Below are 24521 nucleotides of genomic sequence, written 5' to 3' on the forward strand. Positions count from 1 at the left end.
TCATTACTTCTTCATGACCTGTAATAAGGAGTTTGACTGGATGGGATTTCATATTTGCGTACTCACAGTATCTCTGAGCGTTAGTCCCAGAATTTGTCACATACACAAAATATCCCACATTTCTACTTTAGATGGACACAGGCATACCTCTCAAAAGAGACATTATGTTCCCTCCCTACTATGTAAATGTGTCTCAGGAAAATGCATATATTAGTCATGCTCAGGAAATATTTATTAATAATAGTCATAATTTTATGTATTCTAATTTTTCTCCTCAATGCATACAGGCCCAGAAATCACTTCATCTAGAGAAAAAAGGTGGTTTTTTTTTTTTCAATAAATAATCTTATGCCTACTAAATGCCAGTCTTGATGGTTCAAAACAGTCATGATGACAGATAAGAGGTGCAAACCATTTCATAAAGGAAGTGCATCTTGACTGACAAGAAAGCAGAACAGAAAGAGCGTCATCAAGCCACAATGAGAACTTCTTATCTGTCCGTAATTATGAGTCCTAATGTTAGAGTACGAGGCTTAGCAATTCAGCCCTAAGATGGGGCTTCATAACATTAAGCTCGCTAACATGGTCTTTAGTGTCCACCTTCAGAAGGCCCCCTAATCAACAGTGCATGCTGGCAGTGCCATGAGCCCAGTGCGGAGAGCCCTGGGCAATCCTGCGTTACAGCAGGGCAGGCAAACTTGTGTTATCACTTCGAAAACCAATTTGATCTTAAATACATAGCTGCTGCTGCTAAGTCACTTCAGTCGTGTCCGACTCTGTGCGACCCTGTAGACGGCTGCCCACCAGGCTCCCCCGTCCCTGGGATTCTCCAGGCAAGAACACTGGAGTGGGTTGCCATTTCCTTCTCCAATGCATGAAAGTGAAAAGTGAAAGTGAAGTCGCTCAGTTGTGTCCGACTCTTAGTGACTCCATGGACTGCAGCCCAGCAGGCTCCTCCGTCCATGGGATTTTCCAGGCAAGAGTACTGGAGTGGGGTGCCATTGCCTTCTCCAAATACATAGCAAGATACTCCAAACAGTCCATTGTCTTGTTCCAATCATTTTTCTTCTAAGATCCTATCCTAAGAAAATAATTCAAAATATGTAAGTAATTTCACACCCCCCAAATACTGGACAAAATACAAATAATTTCCATGTCCAAAAATCAGGGTAAGTAAATTATGTTACACACATTTGTAGACTATTAAAATATTTATGAAAGATCTATAATCTAATAAAACAAATTCTGCTCCATTGTTGAATTTAAAGCTACATCAAATTTTTTACATGCAGTATTATTAAGTTTAAAGAAACAAATCTATGTGTATAAAAATCTGAAAGTAAATAAGTAAAAGTATTACCAATGGTTATTCTTTGAATGGTGAGATTATTGGCATTTTATTCATATTTTTTCTTTTTGTATATTTATAAACTTCTTATAGCAATTGTTTATTACTTTTGTAATGAAAAAACATTTCCCTTCAGGTTTGATTTCCAATGCTATAGTCTTTTCATGTTTAAATGCAGTTTAATGACTTACAAATATATGTAAATAAAAAGACTTTATATGTATATAAAAACACAAATTGTGTTTGATTGTACCTCAACCCAGTGGTTCTCAGTATGGTGGGAGGTGATTTTGCCTACCCTTCTTCCCCTGGGGGGATTCAACAGTTTCTGGAGACACTATGGTAGTGTGAGTCTGGGGACATGTGCCACTGGCATTTAGTAGGTAAAGGCCTGGGATGCTACCAATAGCCCTATCTTGAGAGGACAGCGTCCTCCACAAAAAATCACGCGGCCAACAAATGCCAATAGTGAAGCTGAGAAACCCTGCCTTTTAAACAAAATTGTTAAAAATTAAATTAGTTCAAGACTATGATGGGAAGTCTGACTTTATTACCAGAACCTTTGAATAAACTTGCCTATCACCCATCCATCCATCTACTCACTCTCAGACACAGAAGGTATGTAGATAAGTGCTCCTCTTATGTGGGGCTTGAAGTTTAGTGAAAGAGAAAGGCAGAGAAATCAAGGGCTTAATGTAGCTTGAAGTGCTAAGATGGAGTGCTTTGGAATAACAGAAGTAGGAACTCAATCCAGCTAGGCAGTTCAAGGGAGGTTTTCTAGAAGAGATGGTTCCTCAGTAGAGCTTAAAGAAGGAGTTAATCAGGTCAGGTGGTACTAGTGGCAAGGAATTCACCTATCAGTGCAGGAATCACAAGAGACAGGGGTTTGATCCCTGAATCAGGAAGATCTCCTGGAGGAGGAAATGGCAACCCACTCCCAGTATTCTTGTCTGGAAAACTCCATGGACAGAGGAGCCTACCGGCCTTTCTGATATTCCCCACCTTCTGAACAGCACTGGTCAGTCTTTTCTAATATCTTCCTATACCTTGTAAACATTTGAGACCAGGAAAATTTACTAAACCAATTTGTCTGTGTGTAAACCTCTTTAGCCGAAATTATGCCCTTAAGTTCCCAATTACCAATATCTTTAAGTTTCCAATACACTGCCTGGTACACAGATCACTTAAAAAAAGCTTTGTTTCATGGATGATTGAATGAAAGGTTATATTTGGTAATAGGTACAATGGAAGTTAAGCATAAAGGCAGCAATGATACTAACTCTTTAAGTTATACAAAGTATTTGGTGATAATTTTAAGAAATATCATTTAATTTACTTCTCACAATAATTCTATGAGGTAGCTACTATTATTCTCCCCATGTTTGAAAGAACTGATGTTCAAGGTGGTTGCAAATCTTGCCCAAGACCATATAGACCATCAAAATCAGAGCTGTGAACTGACTTCAGGTCTGTCACACTTCAAAGAAGATGAAAGTACCCACTATTTATATATTTTCCATTTTCAAGAGAATTCAAACTTAAGGTGATTTTCCTTTAAAAAAAAATTGTTGATTCAATCTATTTGTCCTCGACCCAAAAGACTCAGTATGTTAATAATATAACACTAGGAGGACCAGTTTACTTTAAAGAGTTGAAATGTGTTTTTTAACACACCTACAAGATAAGGGTTTATAAACTCAGTGAAAAAAGCAAAATACCTCCGTGTCCAAGAGGCAACGAAACCTAAACAAAAATCAGTAAGAAGGGGGGACCCTAACTGTCTAGCCCCAGCATTGACTCATTGTGTAACACGATCATGTGGCTGGCTTCACTTATATCACAGTCGTCAAAATTATCCTAGATGTTGTGAAATTAGGGGAAGGGAAGACATTGCACAAGCACATACATCCTATTTTAAATCACTTGCTAATTTGGCAGATAACTTCATCAACATCAGCCCCAGACAAAGGACTAGTTATGCATCTACTCAATGAGACCAAAGGGCTCAAAAAACCTGGACAAGTTTCCCAAAGGCAAGATCTCATCAACCTGAGATCATTTCTCAACCAGCTCTTTTACTGCCAACTCTCAGTGTAGGGGTTGGCTAATTAGAGCAAAAGGTCAAATTCAGCCTGCTACCTGCTTTTGACCTTTCAGCTATGTTATTTTACATTTATAATGGTTAAAGATTAAAATAAAAAATATTTTATGACATGAAAATTATATGAAATTTGGATATGTGTCCATAAATATTTATTGGAAGACGGCCACACCCATTTATTTTTATACCCTTTGTGCTGCAACAACAAAGTTGAATAGTTAAATAGACTGCATGACCCACACATACTATGATACTTACCATACAAAAAGTTGACTGGCAACTGTTCTAGAATAAAGCTCGGCAGGTGCCAAAGATCTCAGTGAAGAAATCATTGCAAATATCATGGATTTGGCTTTTTAGATTTATTGCCTAACCAAGTGGTTCTCAAAGTGTGCCCTGGATCCTCAGCATCCACTAGGAAATGCCAATTCCCTGACTTCTCTGGTGCGGTTCCATCTCTGGTCCAGGAATTTCCATGTGCCACATGATGCAGCCAAAAAAATAAAAGAAATGCTAATTCCCAGATGCTAACCAAGATCTACTGAATTTGAAAATCTTAGGGTGGGGCCTAGCAGTCTTTTATTCTAACTCATCATCTTGGCGATTCTTATAAGTGTGAAGTTTGAGAACTGTTGATATAATGCAGGAATATGAACATGTTATCCTATCATAATAACAAGAAAGGCATATCTTGGCTTCTATTTGTATCCCAAGCACAGAGCTAGATATTTCACTTATGTTTGAATTTCCTACAACAATCCTGAAATGTTGGGCTTATTAGCCTCATTTTACAGAAGGAACTCAAGCTCAGGAAGGTTAAGTAACTTGTTCAAAGTTACTTAATTAGGATTTAAACTCACAGCCTCACTTGCCCTTCACTTTACTCTGCCCTCTCCCTTAGCATGTGTGAGAGAAAGCAGCTCCTGAAAACCCTAGGGAGGGGGTCCTGGTTCACCAGCTAGGCTTTAGCAATCTCCTGCTGAATATAAAATGTCGCAGAGTATCAACGTCAGAAAAGACCACTCTTTACCTGTGATTAACCAAGATAAAATCATAGCTGAGAAGAGGAAAAACATGAACTTTGTTTAAACCACAAATATAGCCAAATGTCCACCGTCCTAGCTAATGTAGCTTGCTTTTTGCCAGTTACAGTTTCAGGCTCTGTCTAGGCTTTACCACTTGTATATAAGATTTGCTAAGCCCATTACACTGGCTTCTTGACTTTATTCAACCCGGAACAAAGCCCTGCTTCCGAAATCAGAGTCCCTTAACACAAGCTCAAATCCTGTAAGTCCTTTCTAACACTCTGTTTCGAGAAGCCCCACAGTTCTCCATGTTGTGTATTCTTCGAGGAAAAGAATGAGATGTGGGCTAAGTCGCTTCAGTAGTATCTGACTCTTTGTGACCCCTGGACTGTAGCCCGCCAGGCTCCTCTGTCCATGCGATTTTCCCAGCAAGAATATTGGAGTGGGTTTCCATTTCCTCCTCCAGTTGATCTTCCCAACTTAGGGATCAAACCTGCATCTCTGAGGTCTCCTTTACTGGCAGAAGGGTTCTTTACCCCTAGCACCACCAAATTTTTTGGACCACAGGTTTGTTCCTGGTGACCTTTGGCTGGAAGTCATTGAAATGTACAACTCCTCCACACCCATCCCTCCTCACTAAGATTCCAGCTCTCTGCTCCATGATGGAGTAGGAAACGGGTTCCCAATGTAAGCAAAACTAAAATAAATAGAAGTCCCCAAACCCATCAGTACCAAATACATTGCCAGGTTCAGAGCAATAAGTGACACAGATTGACTATATCTTAAGTGGATTAATGGGATTTTTAGAGTCAACCTGATGACAAATAATGACTTTGGGAAACTGCCATTTTTCTTCTGAATTATAGTTTATATTCCTATTTTTAGCTTCCAGTCTTTATCCCTCAACTCAACAGATTTCAAATTCCACCATCTTTGTGTAGCTTTCCCTGTATGAGATGGCTCATCTGTTTGTGTTTTCTAAAGTCTTTGTTCCCTCCCACCAGACAATTTTTAATCTTGGGTTAGTTATTCAGGAGCTATTTGGTCTTTTATTTGAAAACTTTTTAAGGACAGTACAATGCCCCATGTTGTCTATGGCTCTTCACATAGTAGGTGCCTAATAGATATTTGTTCAATTTCATTTAGAAATCCAAGGTCCTCCCCCCACCTCAACATGCCTTTTATGCAATTGAAAGGGCTACTTTCCCAGCCATATCAAAGCCTGTCTAAGCTGCACTTCTTTATCTCTCTGCTGAATGTCTCATTTGAAATTATTTCCCAGGGCCATAAAATTCTAATGAACAGCTGCCTCTGATGCCTTTGGTGTGTGGCTATCTCTGCTTTGCAGGGTAATTCTGATGTGAAATCTTAATAGTAGAAAAAAAGAAAGAGTTAAAAAAAGGTCATAATCAACTAATCAATAGTTTCCAAGCTACTTTGGGGACTTGAAAGAGTCGCTAGAAGCTCTCGGTTACATAGAACAAGGAGAAGTACATTGGCACTATTACTGTGTGGGAATAAATTGCACTCAGGCTCTCATTTTTTTTTGTTTTCGTATGTTCTACATATCAAGAATTGTGCTGGGGCAGTAACTTTAATTATATAACTAAGGAGAGGGAATAAAACTATGTTAATTCTGTTACATTTACATTTTATCCATTGTTGTCCCAGGACTTCTGCATTTTATACCATGTTCCTATGTTGATATTACCTTACTCAGTACCTGTCATACAGAACTTGTGCAAACACTCTTCTGGCATATGAATTTGATAAACTTCCCTTCATCCATGAAATCCCAGCTTTCACCTCCTCTGGGGAGTCATCTCTGATCATTTCTCTCTCTTTCACTTGGGCTTAATTACTTTCCATTCTTCCTCTGTATCTTGGACTCATTGTACTGATTTATCTACCATAATATACTGCATTTTCCTTGATTATATTCCCATCCCTTTATACAACTTGAGAATTCCTTGAGGGTAGCAACTGAGTCTAATTAATCATTGTATCTTGGCCCTACCAGAGTACCTGGCATATTAAAGACAACTGAGAAACATCTGTACATGTAAGCCATTGTTGAAATACAAATAACAATGTTGGCAATTATTGAAGGTGGATGATGGGTACATCAAAGTTTAATGGTTTTCTCTGCATTTTTGTGTGTAAAGTTTTTCAAAATAAAATGTTCAAAATAATTGAAGACCTTTTAAGATGTCAGGTACATCTTTTGGAACTTTAAAATTCCCACCATAAATGAAGACACTATATCAGCATCTTCAGGAATTCTCAGCTACAACCTCTGTGTGCCCTAGATTTCTTTCTTATCTCATCAGAAAAACATTTGAAGCCAAACAACATTGTCCTGAAATAAGAAAACAATTATGCCATTGCAGAATAGGTGCAGCTTAAGGATATTATCAGAGAAGGCAGTGGCAGCCCACTCCAGTACTCTTGCCTGGAAAATCCCATGGACGGAGGAGCCTGGTGGGCTGCAGTCCATGGGGTCGCTGAGGGTCGGACACGACTGAGCGACTTCACTTTCACTTTTCACTTTCATGCATTGGAGAAGGAAATGGCAACCCGCTCCAGTGTTCTTGCCTGGAGAATCCCAGGGACGGGGGAGCCTGGCTGGCTGCCGTCTATGGGATTGCACAGAGTTGGACACGACTGAAGTGACTTAGCAGCAGCAGCAAGGATATTATATTAAACATGAGTTTCTAGAAAATCTGGAAATTGACAGTTCTTAAAGATTTTATCGATGAGGGCAATCGATGGATTCCTGCCTTTGTGGTCTCCTACCTGAATTGTCCCTGGTACCTCTTCTTCCACTCTCTTACCTCTGAACTCATCTTCACCTTCTTTCAAACTGACCTATCTGAAACACGAATCTGCCATCCTGCTCATTGGTTCCCCAAAGCTGAAGACTTTGGCTGTTTATCATTGAGAGTATATGTGCCCTCTCGACATTCACCCCAATGGACTGCTTCAGACGCATTTCATTTCAACACTCTGATGCCCACTTTCTATAAGCCACAGCTCTTGTCCATCAAAGTTGCTTTCTGTCAGTGCTCAGGATCACAATTCAAACTCTGTGCTCAGCCTGGAGTGTTATTTCCCCATTCTTCCATCTGGGAACCCCTTCTCACACTGCTAAGTCCAGTATAACAGTCTTTATCTCCATGAAACCTTCCCTTTAGCCCTTTCCAGAATGTTCCACTCCATTTGTGCTTCTGCTGCCCATTTCTTGGGGCACTTATTTTCTTCTATCTTGTTGAGTGATTAGTTTCCCTTTTTAGAATGTAAGCTTACCGAAGGTTCATTCCTTCAGTGTTTATCTTGTCTCTTTCCATCATCTCAATCAATGCCTAACAAAGGACTCTGCCTACACTTAGAATCCAATATCAAGTATTACATGCGACACTGTGAAATGAGATTATTCTTGTAAGTGTTCTTCCTTGTTCCCTTTATTAATGAAGGGAATATGTGAAACCTCAAATCATTATATTAAAATCCCATTAGTCATTTTAATCCTCCTTACAAATTGCTTTTGCTTCGTAAACCTTAAATTTCAACTGAAAGAGAATTATTTTTTAACACAGGGCTTTACTGAAATAAGAATCTCATTTATGTGGGAGCAGAAATGTTTCCCTTTACCCTTTCCTATTCTTGGCAAATTCTCACTAACCATTGTAGATGATAATAGTAAGGCAACACTGCTTTATCTTGAAACTAATACAGAAGGTCTCATCCACATAGACTCAAAACAACTTTCTAGGTTAATCAATGCAGAGTCACACTAGAGAAAATAGCCTACAGTGATACCAGAGAAGAATCATTGCCCCAAGAGGATGATATAAAAGCTCCATGTTACCAAAAGAAGCTCATGGTTCTGCTCTGGGCCTCAGCTTTACTTCTCAACCAAAGTAAATGGCTAATTCTCCAGCCTTTTCCTGAGCTATATTTTCTAAGTGGTCAATCACAGGGAAGTGTTTAGCAATTTATATTGGGAAAGCCTCTTTTGGCTTTTTTATCATTTGCTGGTACAAAGGATAAAGGACTTGATAATCTAATGTGTTGTGACTTGTTCTGTAAATGCTTTTTTCTTATATCTCCATTTGATTGGTGATCCCAAAACCTAAGTTCTGTTTCTTCTTGGACACTGCCACAATCTGAGAAAACATTGGGTCTCATTGTTTGATTGTACTTGGACTAGCCATTCATGGACACTGAATATGTCACAGATACATTGAAAATTCAGTGAGGATCTTAGAGAGAGGGGACTCAGAAGACCATTTGGCTTCTTTTTGTTCAGATCCTGCCTCTAAGGTATGATAGAGTATGTAGTTTGATTTAGCTTCCTTATAAACCATAATTGGGTCCTAGCCTTGGGTTGAAAATTGTGTATATATTTTGTAATCTTATTTCCTATGCATGCATTTCCCTCAGATATCTTATAGGGTATTAGTGGACAGTTCCTCTAAACAGTCCATCCAAAAGGAAATAAGTCCTGACTATTCATTGGAAGCACTGATGGTGAAGCTGAAACTCCAATACTTTGGCCACCTGATGCAAAGAACTGACTCTTTTGAAAAGATCCTGATGCCGGGAAAGATTGAAGGTGGGAGGAGAAGGGGACGACAGAGGATGAGATGGTTGGATGGCATCCCTGACTCAATGGATATAAGTTTGAGTAAGCTTCAGGAGTTGGTGATGGACAGGGAAGCCTGGCATACTGCTGCCCATGGGATCACAAAGAGTTGGACCTGACTGAATGACTGAACTGAGTGGACAGTTCAGGACAAGATTCAGGAATTCAGGAAATTTCCCACCTATGTTTTTGTTCATTCTCTTCCCAATATTAGAAAAGAGAAATAAGTGAAAAGTGTGTTGTAATAGGAAAAAGCACCGTATAGGATTCAGAGCTCTTTGGATTTGGTTCTGTTTCCATTCCCAATTAGTGTTGTCTCATAATAAATCAGTTACCCTCTCTGGGTTGTGGTTGTCTCCCGTATAACCTGAGTCAGTTGGACTAGATCAGTATTTTTTAACATATACTTTGGAACAAAAAAGGAATTTTTTTCCCTATATTTTTCCACTTGTCAAGGAAATATACCACCTATATGGTGGTAACCTGCATCTTTATTATTTTAGCACAACCAAGGCTTACATATTGAATCTAAAGTTTGCCCAGTTTATTGGACATTTGGGGCTTCCCTGGTGGTGCTAGTGGTAAAGAATTTTCCTGCCAGTGCAGGAGATTCAGGAGATGTGCATTCAATCCCTGGGTTGGCAATATCCCCTGGAGTAGGAAATGGCAACCACTCCAGTATTCTTGATGGGAAAACTCCATGGACAGAGAAGCCTAGTGGGCTACAGTCCATGGAATACAAAGAGTTGGACATGATAGAGAAACTAAGCACAGCACATTGGACATTTTACACAACATTTTAAATGTGTAGGCAGATCATCTATATATATGTGTGTATAGAAACAGTGTATATGTGGAGTTGGAGAAGACTCTTGAGAGTCCCTTGGATAGCAAGGAGGTCAAACCAGTCAATCCTAAAGGAAATCAATCCTGAATATTTATTGGAAGGACTACTGTTTAGGCTGAAGCTCCAATACTTTGGCCACCTGATGCAAAGAGCCAACTCATTAGAAAAGACCCTGATGCTGTGAAAGATTGAAGTCAGGAGGAGAAAGGGATAACAGAGGATGAGATGGTTGGATGGCATCACAGGCTCTATGGACATGAGTTTGAGCAAGCTCTGGGAGATGACAAAGGACAGGGAAGTCTGGCGTGCTGCAGTCCATGGGGTCGCAACTGAGGGACTGAACAAAAAAAGTAGAAATAAAGATTCCTATACGGACATGCGTATTATTATTTGGGTATGGATATGGATACCTACCCCAAGAAAGATGTTTCAGACTATCTAAAAATTCTCTGATTCTGGTTGGAAGAGTTAAGTCTACAATTTTACTTTTTGTATTGTTGGAACTCAAATTTGAAGATTTTGTCTGAAAATCTTTATGTGACATAAGAAAGAACTTAAAGAATAAAAGCTGAGTCATTTGCAAGGGGCTTTTGCAAACTTGCGACTTTTGACTTTAAAACTCTGTACTACCAACACTGGCAATAAAAGAACTGTGTGCTATCTTATAACCACTATAGGGCTGTGAGAGTTGACTTTCTCAAATATCTCTGTGGTGTTTTTACTTTATGCTTCATCTAGATCTGAAACAAGACCATCTTGAGTATAGTGTACTAAAACTGAGGGCTATGGCTCAACGGATTCCAGAAAACAAAAACTAATATGGTAAAGAAATGAAACAGAAGCAAATTATTCCAATCACACAAATTAAAATGATCTTACCTGTATTTTGTTACGATACCACTAGAAAGGGTTGAGGCAGACATCTCAAAATAATGCAAGATCATTGTGCAGCACTTGGAAAAAAGTTTGTTTCTGTATTGTTTTCCTCTCAGGAGAAATGTGATGTTAAATAAAATTATCCCCACAGTTAAATAAAATTACTGTGTAATATGAGAAAAAAAAAACCCAGAAATTCTATTTTCTGAGGGTTTGTTTAATCCTATTACAATATTATTCTTATTTGTGCCTGAGCAGAACTTGTTACAGATTGAGAAGACTTTAAAAAAAAGATATGAAAATTGCATGAGAACTTCTGATGTTCTTACACTGGTCTAAACAGTAGAATCTAATGGACCCACTTGTAGAAGGAAAGACTTTCTGAAGATAAGATACACCGACCATTATTAACGTATTAACAGCGACAACCTGTATACCGGATGTAGTTTGAGATGTTGTCATCCTAGCTAAGCTCCTGAACTCTGTCTGAAAGATTAGAAACACAGCCAGGCTTAAATATTTTCATCATCTTCCCACATTACACACAATGTGAGAAGTGAATATGCATAAATAACTCGGCAGTAAAAGATCTTATCCTTATCCGGAAGGTATTAGCAAATGTCTCAGGAACACCATTCTTTCACTTGAGAATAAAGAAGAGCTTGGATGTAGAACTGACATCAATAATTAGGGTTTAAATAATTCAAAGCATGTTATTTCAATGAAAAATAATATATACATATGTAAATATATATATATCACTATTAAAAAGAAGTTACAACTTTTTTTAACTTGCCAATCTTTGAATAGTAGAATTGATTTTGGTAGTAAAATTCGTATTAGGAGGATAAAACATTAATTGATAGCAGCAATGCTGTCCTGGGCTTATATGGGTTTTCACTCAGGAGACAAATGAGCAAAGTGGCTCACTGGGAAATGTAAATGAAACACTTTTGCAAATTAAGTGTTCAAAGCACATTTTTGCTAAGCATTCATTAACTCAATTTTAAATCAAAAGCTTACCCATTTTTTATCATAATCAATAACTCAGCTCCTCCCGCACATCTCCTAACTAATGAGGCACGTACATTACATCTCACAAATCAGGGTACTCCTCCAGAGGATGGAATTACTAATGACATTAAGGCGTGGTAAACTTGACAACCAAAACAGCAACCTGTATTATCACCCTGCAGTAGAGAGAGCCCTAATTTCCCACCTTAGAAGTACATTTAACCCATCATATCACCCTAAACTCAAATAAATTTCAGATAGAAAGATAATGGCACAATATCCCTTCCTTTCCAATGTCAAATATCTGGGTAAATAGAAACGAACTGTCCAGTGCTAGGGTGCTCCATGTCAAGCATGCATATTTTAAAACTTTTTGCTTATTTTAAGCCTTCTCAACTCTGCAGCGTCTGTATCCAATTCTGAACCAGACCTGACCAACGGCACAGATGGGAGCGACCACTTTACCTTCTGAAAAATCAATCAGTCCCAGCAAATGAAGCAGCTTCAGAGATGCACATATAATCACAACAATACCCACTGTTTGCAGTCCTTCCGACTCCCACTCAAGAGTCAACATCCTTCAAGCAGGTAGAGGCATCCCAGCCTCCGAACTCCTTCGGAATGGAGGGAGTTAATTAGAAAATCCGAGTAATATCTGGCTTGGAACAAAGACTCCCAAGGGGGAAAAGTGAGCAGCTCCTCAAAGATGCACCGGGCAAAGCAGCGGCCCCCCGGGGTGAGGACCGACCTGGGCTAAAGTCCAGGCTCTCATACTGATGCTGGCATTTGCCTGGTGGTGTCCCTCCACCACAGCCCGCCGGCCCCGGGACTCTGCGCGGCAGCCAGCGAGTACTTGGACTTCAGAGCTGCGAGGGAAAGATCTGTTGGAGAACTGGAGACTTTGCAGTGTCCGTGGAGAGAAGGGACACTCCTAGGAAACTTGCCCGGGAGAGCACAGCGGCGCTCCTTGCGCTGACGCTGCAACCCCGGGCTGGGTGGGTAGAGCTGTCTGCGCGCTAGTTTGCTGCCTGGGAAGCTTGCGAATGTCCCCCTTTCCCCAGAGCAGCTGCTCTCTCTTCCCTGAGCTTGCTCCGCGAGGCAGCTCGACCCGCTCACTCTCGGGATGCTAGGAAAAATTCAATTTTGGTGGCTGGTGTCTATAGCCTCTTTAAAAAGCCCCCTGCGGAAGCCCAGGGGCAGCTTTTCTGGAGAGAACAGTGAAAAGGCAAAAATATTCATAATTCAGTGGCTTTTTTCAAGCGGGAACGTCCAAGCCGCCGCCCACCTGCCACTCCACTGGGGCTGTTCTGGTCCCTGCTGACACATGATTGAGAGCATTATTAGGGAGATTGATTTAGTCCTCATATTTACAAAAGTGGATGGTGGTGGGGTGGGGTGCGGCAGAGCAGGACCTGGGAAAAACACTGTTGTTCAGTAACTGCCCCCTGGAGGGTGAGCGCTACTATCATCCTTAATTTTTGCTTTAGCCTGTCTCAAAGCAAAGTTTCACCAACTTCCCTGATGATAAACGTTACTCGGGTGCCTCTGATTCCGAAGATTCTGGAGCTTATGTTCTTAAACTAGAAGTCAGGTGATTCTTATCATCAGTTAAGCGCGGGTCGCTCTTGTCCTGAAAGATCCCAAGGGGCGTTCTATTCCGAACCACACCTAGCAGCCTAGGCAGCTTTGGGGGCACGGATTCTGGGCCATGTCAGAACCACACCAGCTTAGTCACTCTGCAGGTTATCTCCTCTGTGCTGAAACCCAGCCCAAGAGTGGTGGTGAAAAGAATCAACTGGGACTCTGTGTGTGAAAGGATTTTTAGCCTCTGAAACTCACTAGGAGACATAAGGGGCTTATGAGTAATGCCTGAGGCCCCAGGGAACATTTCCTGGTTCTGCTCCTTCTTGCTGTGTGATATTTTGCAAGACACTTAACCACTCTGAAAACAGTTCTTTTTCTGTGAAGTTGTGCTTATGATACTTCAATGCTTTATTTAAAGTTTTCTATTTAAAGGGAACTCTGGGAACTTAGATTGGAGAAGGAAATGGCAACCCACTGCAGTGTTCTTGCCTGGAGAATCCCATGGACGGGGAAGCCTGGTGGGCTGCCATCTGTGGGGTCGTACAGAGTTGGACACGACTGAAGCGACTTAGCAGCAGCAGCTGGGAACTTAGAATGGTCATAATACTACTACTACTACTTACTGAGCATCTATTATGTGTTCATCCATATTGCAGCTGTAGGATCTTAGCTCCCCGACCAGGGATTAAACCCATGTCCCCTGCAGTGGAAGCTCAGAATGGTAACCACTGGACCGCCAGGGAAATCTCAATCTGTATTAGTTCATTAACTCAGCCCTGCATCTCTATGTGGGCTTTTCAAGTGGTGTTAGTGGTAAAGAACCCACCTGCCAGTGCAGGTAATTGTAGGAGACATGGGTTTGATCCCTGGGTGGGGAAGATTCTTTGGAAGAGGGCATGGCAACTCACTCTAGTATTCTTGCCTGGAGAATCCCATGGATGGAGAAGGCTGGCCGGCTATGGTCCATAGGGTTGCAAAGAGTCAGACATGACTGAAGTGACTTCATGTACACACACACAGCTCTGTGTGGTAGGTATTATGGTCATCTTCATTTTACAGGCAAGGAACTGGAAGCATAAAGAGGTCAGCTTGGCAAACCTGGGGGTGCACTGTTTGGTAGGCAATGAGCATTCATTCTTTCCTTCAGTTATTCTTTAACATTTATTAATTAAGCTGCTACTCTGAGCTATGAGGAGGTCATGGCAACCTACTCCAGTATTCTGGCCTGGAGAATTCCCATGGACAGAGGAGCCTGGTGGGCTGCAGCCCATATGGTTGCAAAGAATCAGACATGGCTGAGCAACTAAGGACAGCACTGAGCTATGGATGCTATGTGAATAATAAAACGAGAAATAAAGTCCAATCCTATCCTTTGGGGACTTACAGGTTAACAGAGGAGCCAGGCATGAAATGTGATCCATAAATGTTCTCTCCCTTGAGTAGATATCTTTGAAGATACAGTGGGAGCACAGGAAGGGAAAGTCAGCTCCACCTGGGGAAAGGTGGCTGGTAGTAACAGGACAAAGACTTTATGGAGGAGGTAAGGATCAATGATGGTAGCTTTCATCATTATTGGAAATAATAGATCATAGACAAGCTTCAAGTTAAGTAGGCTTGGGTTAAATCCTGATTCTGTCACTTGCTTGCTCTGTGAGTTGGGGGAAACTGCTCCGTCTCTGAGTCTCAGTTTTCTAAGCCCAGGATGGGGATGCAGCTGCCACTGTCATGGCTGACATGAGAGTTAAGAGAACACGGAGAGCTGAGCCTAGCTGCTGGTGCTCCCCTGCTCAGCACAGGGGAGTTGTGGGATTATGGCAGACGTGCCAGCTCTTTAGGGGCTCTGCTGGGTCTAGATGGATGAGATGACTTTGCTCTTCTCTGGTCGTGCTGCTCCTAAGTCTAGTTCCAGTCTTTTTCCCACAGCCCACAGGGCTATTTTTCTCCTCTGGATTCCAGGAATATAACTGGTACACACAACTTTAGGTCATTAAAACTGGCTCTGAAAACAGTGCTTTTTGTTATGCATAATATGCTTATAGGAGATGTTCTTTCTATCAATCTGCCCAACCATTTATCCATCTAAACAGGTTATTTACAGTTGTGTCACCAAGCCAGTGAAGAAGCAGTTCTCAGAAGTTGATGAGAAAATAAATGTTTTAAGTAACCATTCTCTGAAATTCCTGCCAACATATAGCTAGCTATAGGAAGTCAAAAATTTTTTAAAAAGCTGCAAAAATTAATTAGGTCAGTCAAACTATAACTGTAATTCTTAATCCTATAGAATACCATATTACAGTTGAAAAAAAACTGAGGTACAGAGAGGTTAAATGATTTAGTCAAGACCACACAGCTAGAAAGTAATTGGTCTAGAGTTTGAATATCCTTATGTCTGACCTGCATGCATGCTCAGTCACTCAGTTGTGTCTGACTCTTTGCAACCCCCTGGATTGTAGCCCACCAACCTCCTCTGTCCATGGAGTTTCCTAGACAAGAATATTGGAGGGGGTTGCCATTTCTTCTTCCAGGGGATCTTCCCAACCCAGGGATTAAACTCGAGTCTCCTACATCTCTTGCCTTGGCAGGTGGATTCTTTACCACTGAGCCACTTGGGAATCCCTTAGTCTGACACTCAAATTTATTATTCTCCCTCTACACCCTTCAGTAGATTTTAACAAGTATTTGTCAATTGACCATTTGATTTATAGAGTTAGGCAAAGTATTTTTATATTGCCATATCTCATTTTCTAGGAAAGAAATCTCAACCTTGCTTGAAATTCAGATAAAGCACCATGGGTTTGACTTTGTTAATTTCAGGCAGTATTTCCCTTTAGGACAATGATATCCCTACTGTAGGATTCTCCAGCTGAGAGTCTTGGAGGCCCATCCCTTTCCTCTCTATAGTGGTTACATTTGTCACTTGGTTTTCTGAACTCTTTTTGTTGGTTCCAGCTATAGGATCCTGCAGCTCTCAAAGAATACAATGGTTCTTTCACATGCAGCCCCCAGTGCAGGATTTGTAAGATAACAGCACCATTGAAGAGTTTCATTCTTCATCTGAGAAATCTAGGGAAATGGGGAACACTTGGAGAAGAGTGTTTCTCTAGGGTCGTTTTGGAAAAGAATAGTTGATTGCATATTGTTTAAAAAAAACAACAACTCCAGATGAGGGTCTATCATTTTGTTACAGTAATTTTTCAGCCCCAAACCATGCTATTATATTAGAATATGCTCTGGCTTTCCCCCTCCATTCCCAGGCTCACTCCTTTCTTTACACTGTAAGGAGTATCTAGCATGGGCATCCCTGGTGGCTCAGGGAGATTCTGTAAAGAATCTGTAAAGAATCTGTAAAGACGGATTCTGTAAAGAATCCGTCTGCCGATGCAGGAGACTTAGGTTCGATCCCTGGGTTTGGAAAGATCTCCTGGAGAGTGAAATAGCTACCCATTCAAGTATTCTTGCCTGGAAAATTCCGTAGACAAAGGAGCCTGGCAGGCTGTAGTCCATGGGGTCGCAAGAGTTGGACATTAGCAACTAAACCACCGCCACCACATCCAGAATAGGAAAGGAATACCAAAGGATTAAACTAACATTTCACACCCAGTTACTCTAAGCTAGGCACCATACTATGTACTTTACATGCATAAATTAATTTATTCTTACCACAAACCAGAGTTAGATATTGTATCCCTATTTCAAAGAAAAATAAAAACCAAGGCTTGTTGAGATTATGTTATTTCCACAAAGTCACATTTAATAAGGGGGGATATTGAGGATTTATGTTTGATATACTCCAAAAACTAATAGCCACTAGTATTTATGGACAACTTATAAATGTTAGACACTATTCTAAAATTTTTACACATATTAACCAATATAATTCTTTTATAATTCCCTGAGATTAATATTGTTACTTTGGTTTCAAGGAGACAGAAGAGTTGAGATTTGAACTGAGGCCTCCTGGGTTCCAGATTCCATGCACCTCACCATTCATCACTGCTCCAGTCTCAGTCCTTGTTGCACCATTTTGAAGGGTTCTTTCACTGAGGCTCTGGTAAGGGATTCTGAACAATTGCCAGGAACTTTTAGGAAAAGTAAAATGTACTCAAGGAGGCATGACCAAACCAATTCACTAGTCTGAAGAAGAGAGAGGATCAGGAAGTACACTTTTAATTTCCTTGCATCAATTCATCCTTTCAGTAATCTTGATTGAGCTAATTTCCCTGAAACGTGAAACTGATCATTTCCTTTTCTTTTTCGTAGCTTCAGTTTGAAGTTTCATCAAGTGATATTCCTTAGGTAAGAAATGATCCTTGTACTATTGACATGCAAATATAAAAATAAATATAGCAAAGTTGAGAAAAATGTTAAAGTGAAAGTGTTAGTCATTGATTAGGGTTTTACTCTTTGCCAACCCATGGACTGTAGCCTGCTAAGCTCCTCTGTCCATGGAATTCTCCAGGCAAGAATTCCGGAATGGGTAGCCATTTCCTTCTCCAGAAGATCTTCCTGACCTAGGGATCGAATATGGGTCTCCTGCATCTCAGGCAGATTCTTTACCATCTAAGCCACCAGGGAAACCTGTAAAAATGTTAAAGTTGGATAGATTTACTTACCTACCTATTTTATCTTCAAAAATACAGGTAGAATGACAAGGCAGATAGGAATTAGTGAAGTCAAATTTAAATTTAAAAATATTAATTTATATTTGTGTAAATATCTAGACAGCATATTAAACAACCTAGACAGCATATTAAAAAGCAGAGACAATACTTTGCCAACAAAGGTCCATCTGGTCAAAGCTATGGCTTTTTCAGAGTCCTGTCTGAATGGATGTGAGAGTTGGACTATAAAGAAAGCTGAGTGCCAAAGAATTGATGCTTTTGAACTGTGGTGTTGGAGAAGACTCTTGAGAGTCTCTTGGACTGCAAGGAGGTCCAACCACTCCATCCTAGAGGAAATCAGTCCTGAATATTCATAATTGGAAGGACTGATGCTGAAGCTGAAACTCCAACACTTTGGCCACCTGATGTGAAGAACTGACTCAGTTGAAAAGACCCTGATGCTGGGAAAGATTGAAGGCAGAAAGAGAAGGGGACACCAGAGGATGAGATGGTTGAATGGCATCACTGACTCGATGAACAAGAGTTTGAGTAAGCTCCGGGCATTGGTGATGGACAGGGAAGCCTGGCATGCTGCAGTCCATGGTGTCAAAAAGAGTTGGAAAGGACTGAGAGACTGAACTGAACTGAACTGAAATATCTGGAGATCATTTAGATATCAAATATTCCAATCTTTTTATCTTGTACAGGTTTAAAAGTGAGGTGCTGAGAGCAGAATTAACTTGTTCAAGGCCAAAGGATTTAGGAAGTGGACAAAGCTGGCTTAAAACACCCCATATTTCATGATTCTGAAACTGTTAATGACAGACAATATCAGAATGAGAAGTTTAAAAGAGAAGTTAAAAAGCAATTAAATTCTATTGGAAATTTTTTCTATTCTCAGTCAATAGGAGTTAAGAGAAGCAAGACATCAGTGTGGTTGGCATCACTGAGAAAGTTCCACTGAAGAGAAAAACTAATCTAGGTCTCTAAAAATAAGAGAGAGAGGAGGAGTGACTTTCCCAGAAGTGTAAGTGGACAGACACTAGGGCAACAGTCATGATAGTAGTGTGGCTGGACTGAGGCCTCCTAGGCAGAAGAGAAAAATGGTCCTGGGAAGTTGTTGAAAAGAATGCTTAACTTAAAAGATCTTTCAGGGCAGATAATGAAGACAAGGTTGTTGTATGACCTTTAGAGTCTCTTCTAATTTTAAGATTGTCTCAGTAAAAGGATGAAAACAATTAACCTTCTGTTGTCATCTATTCTATTCCAATCCTTATTTCCACCCTCAGTATATCATATACCTCATTGATGCGTTTCCCAATTACTTGCAAAGATCTGTAAATGTTCTCTGGACAAACTTCCAGTCAAACATGACAGAACTCAAGCTATTTTATTTAGCTGCAGGGCTTCTTCTGAAAGGTTAGCAAATGTACCTAGAATGCATTTCTTTAAAATATGTATGCAGCTGTCCATTAAACAATTAAATATCCAGTCTCCTGGTTTGAGTGTCCCATTGAATCCATGAATTGGCAGTAGAAGTAAAGAATGCTCACTTGAAGATGCAGATCATTTCCTCTCTTCCTGTGATGCCAATATTAATACTCTCTGTCCCCTTGCCAGATACCAGGATCATACGGCCCCACTGCTGCTGCTGCTGCTAAGTCACTTCAGTCATGTCCAACTCTGCGCCAGCCCATAGATGGCAGCCCACCAGGCTCCGCAGTCCCTGGGATTCTCCAGGCAAGAGTACTGGAGTGGGTTGCCATTTCCTTTTCCAATGCATGCATGCATGCTAAGTCGCGTTAGTCATGTCCGACTCTGTGTGACCCTATGGACAGCAGCCCTCCAGGCTCCTCTGTCCACAGGATTCTCTTGATAAGAATACTGAAGTGGGTTGCCATTTCCTGCTCCATACTGCCCCACAGTGTAGTGCTAATCTGTAACTATACTTCTCTGTTGAACTTTTGAAAGAATAATCCCCTGCCAAGTTTGATGTTCTAGTAAGGTATAATACTATGCTAAAGCCATGCTTCAGTGGAACATTTCTCAGAGCTGAGAGACTGTCTCCTGGGCTATACCTTCAGCTTGACTTGAATAAAACTTTTTCTTCACCTGAGTTATAGATTGGTTATTGATTTTCCACCTGCATTGCTTGGCAGAGTTGACAGGGTATCAGAGAAACCCACCTGAGGTCACCTGGAGTCTTCTTTGAACTGATATCCAACATAGGCCCCTTGAGCCCCTCTGGCTTCCCATCATTCTCCCAGTGCTTTGGTGAGTTCTGATATCCAGGCCTCATTGATTTAAAAAAGTGACAGTTCTGAGTTTTGCCTAAACCATTAAAATTTTAAGACCTGGAATTTTATGGGGTACTAGTATATTTCCTAGGTGGAAGGATTCTATAGGGAAGTTGCTAGACAGAGAAAGCAGAAGGAACTTTTGAATGGCTACATATATGTGTATGGTTGAGTCCCTTTGCTGTTCCTCTGAAACGACCACAATGTTGATTGTTAATCAGCTATAACCCAATACAAAATAAGAAGTTTAAAACACACAAACCAAAAAGAAAGCAGAAGGAACTTCTGAGTCAACTGGGTTGGCTCAACTTTTTTTTTTTTTAATGTAGCTTTAAATTGGAAATATTTGTAGTTTATGGTAAAATGAAACCAAAAGGAGGAGGGGATTGTGCTTCTAAACCCTACCAGCTCCTGGATGCACAGCCACAGGTTGGAATGCCAGATAGCTTCATGTACAATGCATACAGTCAATACTTGCAAGTATTTATCTTGCCCCCAAATCACCAGGAGGGGGCTCTTTTGATATTCCAAAACTATTTTCTTACATACTCAGAGAAACTAACTTGATAAAACATCTTTTCACAATCTGACTCTAAAAGAACAAAGACTGTTCCTGGAGAACAGCTTGAAGTTATAACTCTTACCATGTCTTTGAAATGAAAACATAGCCAACATCACTTGAGACTACAGTCTTGGCTCAATTAGTGGGACCCAAAACTGAGAAGAAAAAGGAAACAAGGCCTTTTTAAATTTCAGCAGGAAAACCATGCGATCTCTGCATCTATCTGGATATATATATGTCTGTGTGTATATTAAAAATATGGTATGTCTCTACCTCTGGAATGTATTACCAAAATTACTCTATTAAAGAGCTCTATTTAACTGATTTAAAAGTAAGCACTTACAAATCAATTATTTCTAAATATAACATAAATTGGCCCCAAATTTAAAGGATCACATGATCTAGGATTAATCTTTAATGAATAAAAAGAAGTTTGTGTTGCTGATTTAATTAAACAGATATGTCTTTAGAATCATCAATGTTAAATATACTTTTATTGTACTTAGGGCTTCCCTGGGGGCTCAGATGGTAAAGAATCTACCTGTAATGCAGGCCAGCCAGGTTCAAACTCTGGGTCAGGAAGATCCCCTGGAGAAGAAAATGGCTACCCACTCCAGTATTCTTGCCTGGAGAATTCCGTGGACAGAGAAGCCTAGCAGGCTACAGTGTATAGGATCTCAAAGAACTGGACAAAACTGAGTGACTAACACTATGATCAGTTCAGTTCAGTTCAGTTCCGTCGCTCAGTCGTGTCCGATTCTTTGCGACCCCATGAATCACAGCATGCCAGGCCTCCCTGTCCATCACCAACTCCAGGAGTTCACCCAAACTCATGTACATCGAGTCAGTGATGCCAACACTATGATACACCTACCTAAAAATAATTTTCCTATTTTTGGTAACTTGAAACTAAAGTTTCACTGAATCAATTTAAATGATGGAAATTCATTGAATTCTAGTTCATTTTTAAATAAAATAAAATACTGAAACTTTAATTGCTAAAGAAGTCTATGTTTACCTACTTTTGACCACTTATTACAGCAATGTTAAATATATTTGAGACTACTAGTAAATACATTTTGTGCTTGACTGAAATATACTATGAAGAGGAATATTTTCCTAAAATTAAATTTTAAAAAAGGACTTATGAATAGAGGAAGATATATGATGTTGGTAAGAGAAAGTATAAAAACGTTGACTTTTTTGTTGTTTCTTGACTGCAGAATTCCATGGCTGGAAGAGCCTGGCATGAGATAGTCCCTGGGGACACAACTGAGCAACTTCACAAGAAGACAAAGTTTTCTTGAAATATTGATCTGTTGTTTCTGACAACTGATTGTAGAGCTTCTTAATCTCTTAAGTAATCTCTTATAACTTTCTGTATTTGCCTTTGACTATATTATCATCATTTTGGTTAAGTGAATAAGCAGTGTTTCACAGCGATTTATGATGCTACTTCACTGAATGTTTAAAATCTTTTGATATCTTTGACAAACTTCCTTAAGTCAAACTCTAAAAAAAGTTCTTTTAGCCAAGGCATAGCAGCCGGGATTTATAGCCGGGTCTTTAGACCCTCAATTCACTGTACTTTCTACTGTAACAGGGAGCCTAAGATGTCTACATAATCCGTAAGATATAAGCAAGGAGGGACAAGGCACTGTAGAAGAAAGAGATTCCTCCCAGTGAGATCAGAAAAATCCTCAATAAACAGAAGCCATTTTAATTGGCCATGAAGGTCACAGATATCACTTCCCAGGTGATACTAGTAGTAAAGAACTTGCCTGACAATTCAGAAGACCTAAGAGATATGGGTTCAATCTCTGGGTCAGGAAGATCCCCTGGAGAGCATGGCAACCCATTCCAGTATTCTTACCTGGAAAATCCCATGGACAGAGGAGCCTGGCAGGCTACAGTCCACAGGGTTGCACAGAGTCAGACATGATTGATGTGACTTAGCATGCGTGCAGGCACAAATACCATTCATGAGTGCTAGCTGTTGCTAGGACCCCAAATTGGACAAACTGATAACTAGTGCCGAGATCTGCTTCAAGCTAGCAGCAAGTGATCCTGGGGGCTATGTCTGAGTAAATCTGTTAAGCAAAAAGACTAAGCCTGATTTTTTTAAAAAAGAGGTAAAGTAAATATCTCTGTAGTTTAAATGGTAAAGAATCTGTCTGCAATGCAGGAGACCAAGCTTCGATACCTGGGTCGGGAAAATCCTCGGGAGAAGGGAATGGCAATCCACTCTAGTATTCTCGCCTGGAGAATCCCATGGACAGGGAAGCCTGGCAGGCTACAGTCGATGGGTTTGCAAAGAGTCGGATATGACTGAGTGACTAACACACACACACCTCAGCTCCATAAATAGAGGCCTGGAGAGTTAGAAAGGGAATCATTTCTCTTCTGAGAAGTACATGTTTCCCAGGACTCCTAGTTAATCAGTGTGGTAGCTTATCACTGTTGGTGATTGCTGGAGTTTTTTTCTTTTAAATCATTGTACTCATGTTGCTGTAATGCCAAAATCAGTCTGTAGTAGTTTCCTATTGCTATGGTAACAAATTAACAGAAAATTGGAGGCTTGAAACAACGCAGATTTGTTATCTTACAACACTGGAGGTCAGAAGTCTGAAATGGGTTAACATCCAGGTGTCAGCAGGGTTATGTTCCTTTAGAAGGCTCTAGGTAAGAATTTGTTCTCTTGGTGTTTCCAGGTTCTAGAGTCTGCACACATTCCCTCACTAGTGGCCGCTTCTAACTTCATTGCCAGCAATGGAGAGTTGAGTCTTTCTCAAGTAGCATCATCCTGAATCAGACTCTTTTGCCTCTTTCTTTCATTTATTCTTGTGAATCCATCAGGCTTGTCTGGATAACAAAGATAATCCTTCTTTGTTAAGGTCAATTAATTAGCATTGCCCTGTTACCCTTTAATTACCCTGTCATACAACCTAGCATATCCATGGGTTTTGGAGATTAGGATATGGATGTCTTTGGGGGAGCATTACTCTGGCTATCATACAGTTACAATACATAAATTACTTTTAACAGAAAACACCCCTTTAAATAACAAGGGAAAAGCTAACCCTAAACTGAAATCCACAAAAATAAACTGTATTTAACCAAGAACAAGTCAACTGAGCTATGTGTATGTATGTGTGTGTGTGTGTGTGCACGCGCATGTCTGTTTAATATACATAAAGAGAACCTTGTCTTTGAGAAGCAAAGAGAAGCTATAATTAGCATTTCTGTCTTTGAACTCCTAATTTTCACTGAGAAAAAACTCTGAAGAAAGTATTTGAAAATATTAACAAGGAACAGCAAGCAATTTAGAAAATTTAAGCTAATACTCAGACCAAGGGACATTCCACTCTTATTTTAGTTGTCAGAAGCAATTAGATGCGGAGCAGGTATTCTCTGTGAGCCCAGAGCTAACCTAGGAGGCACAGGAGACAGATCCACAGAACTGGGATAATGTTCCCCCTTTATAGAATTTCTAGGAGGATAACAGAAGATAGTAGGGAAAGAGGCACTTCTTAACAGGGAAAAGGCCCTCACATGTAACACTCTAATTAATTCGCCCAGACACCATAAGACGGATAAGGCTAGAAATGAGCCAAGATCTGC

General features: G+C 40.2%; 1 protein-coding gene across 3 annotated transcripts in view; it reads right to left on the minus strand.

Moving 5' to 3' along the window:
- The window catches only part of KCNIP4 (potassium voltage-gated channel interacting protein 4), a 1312996-nt gene that overhangs the window by 235900 nt on the left and 1052575 nt on the right, over nt 1-24521 (minus strand). The window contains exon 1 of one of the 3 annotated variants that reach the window (XM_042251852.2): nt 12322-12915. The exons of the other annotated variants lie outside the window; for them this stretch is intronic. Within the exon in view, the coding sequence (XP_042107786.1) occupies nt 12322-12433 (112 nt within the window). The 5' untranslated portion in view covers nt 12434-12915. Of the gene's footprint in view, nt 1-12321; nt 12916-24521 lie in introns of those variants that run through there. 3 annotated transcript variants of the gene reach the window in all.

This window comes from Ovis aries, chromosome 6 (assembly GCF_016772045.2).
Source record: "Ovis aries strain OAR_USU_Benz2616 breed Rambouillet chromosome 6, ARS-UI_Ramb_v3.0, whole genome shotgun sequence".
Taxonomy (NCBI): Eukaryota; Metazoa; Chordata; class Mammalia; order Artiodactyla; family Bovidae; genus Ovis; species Ovis aries.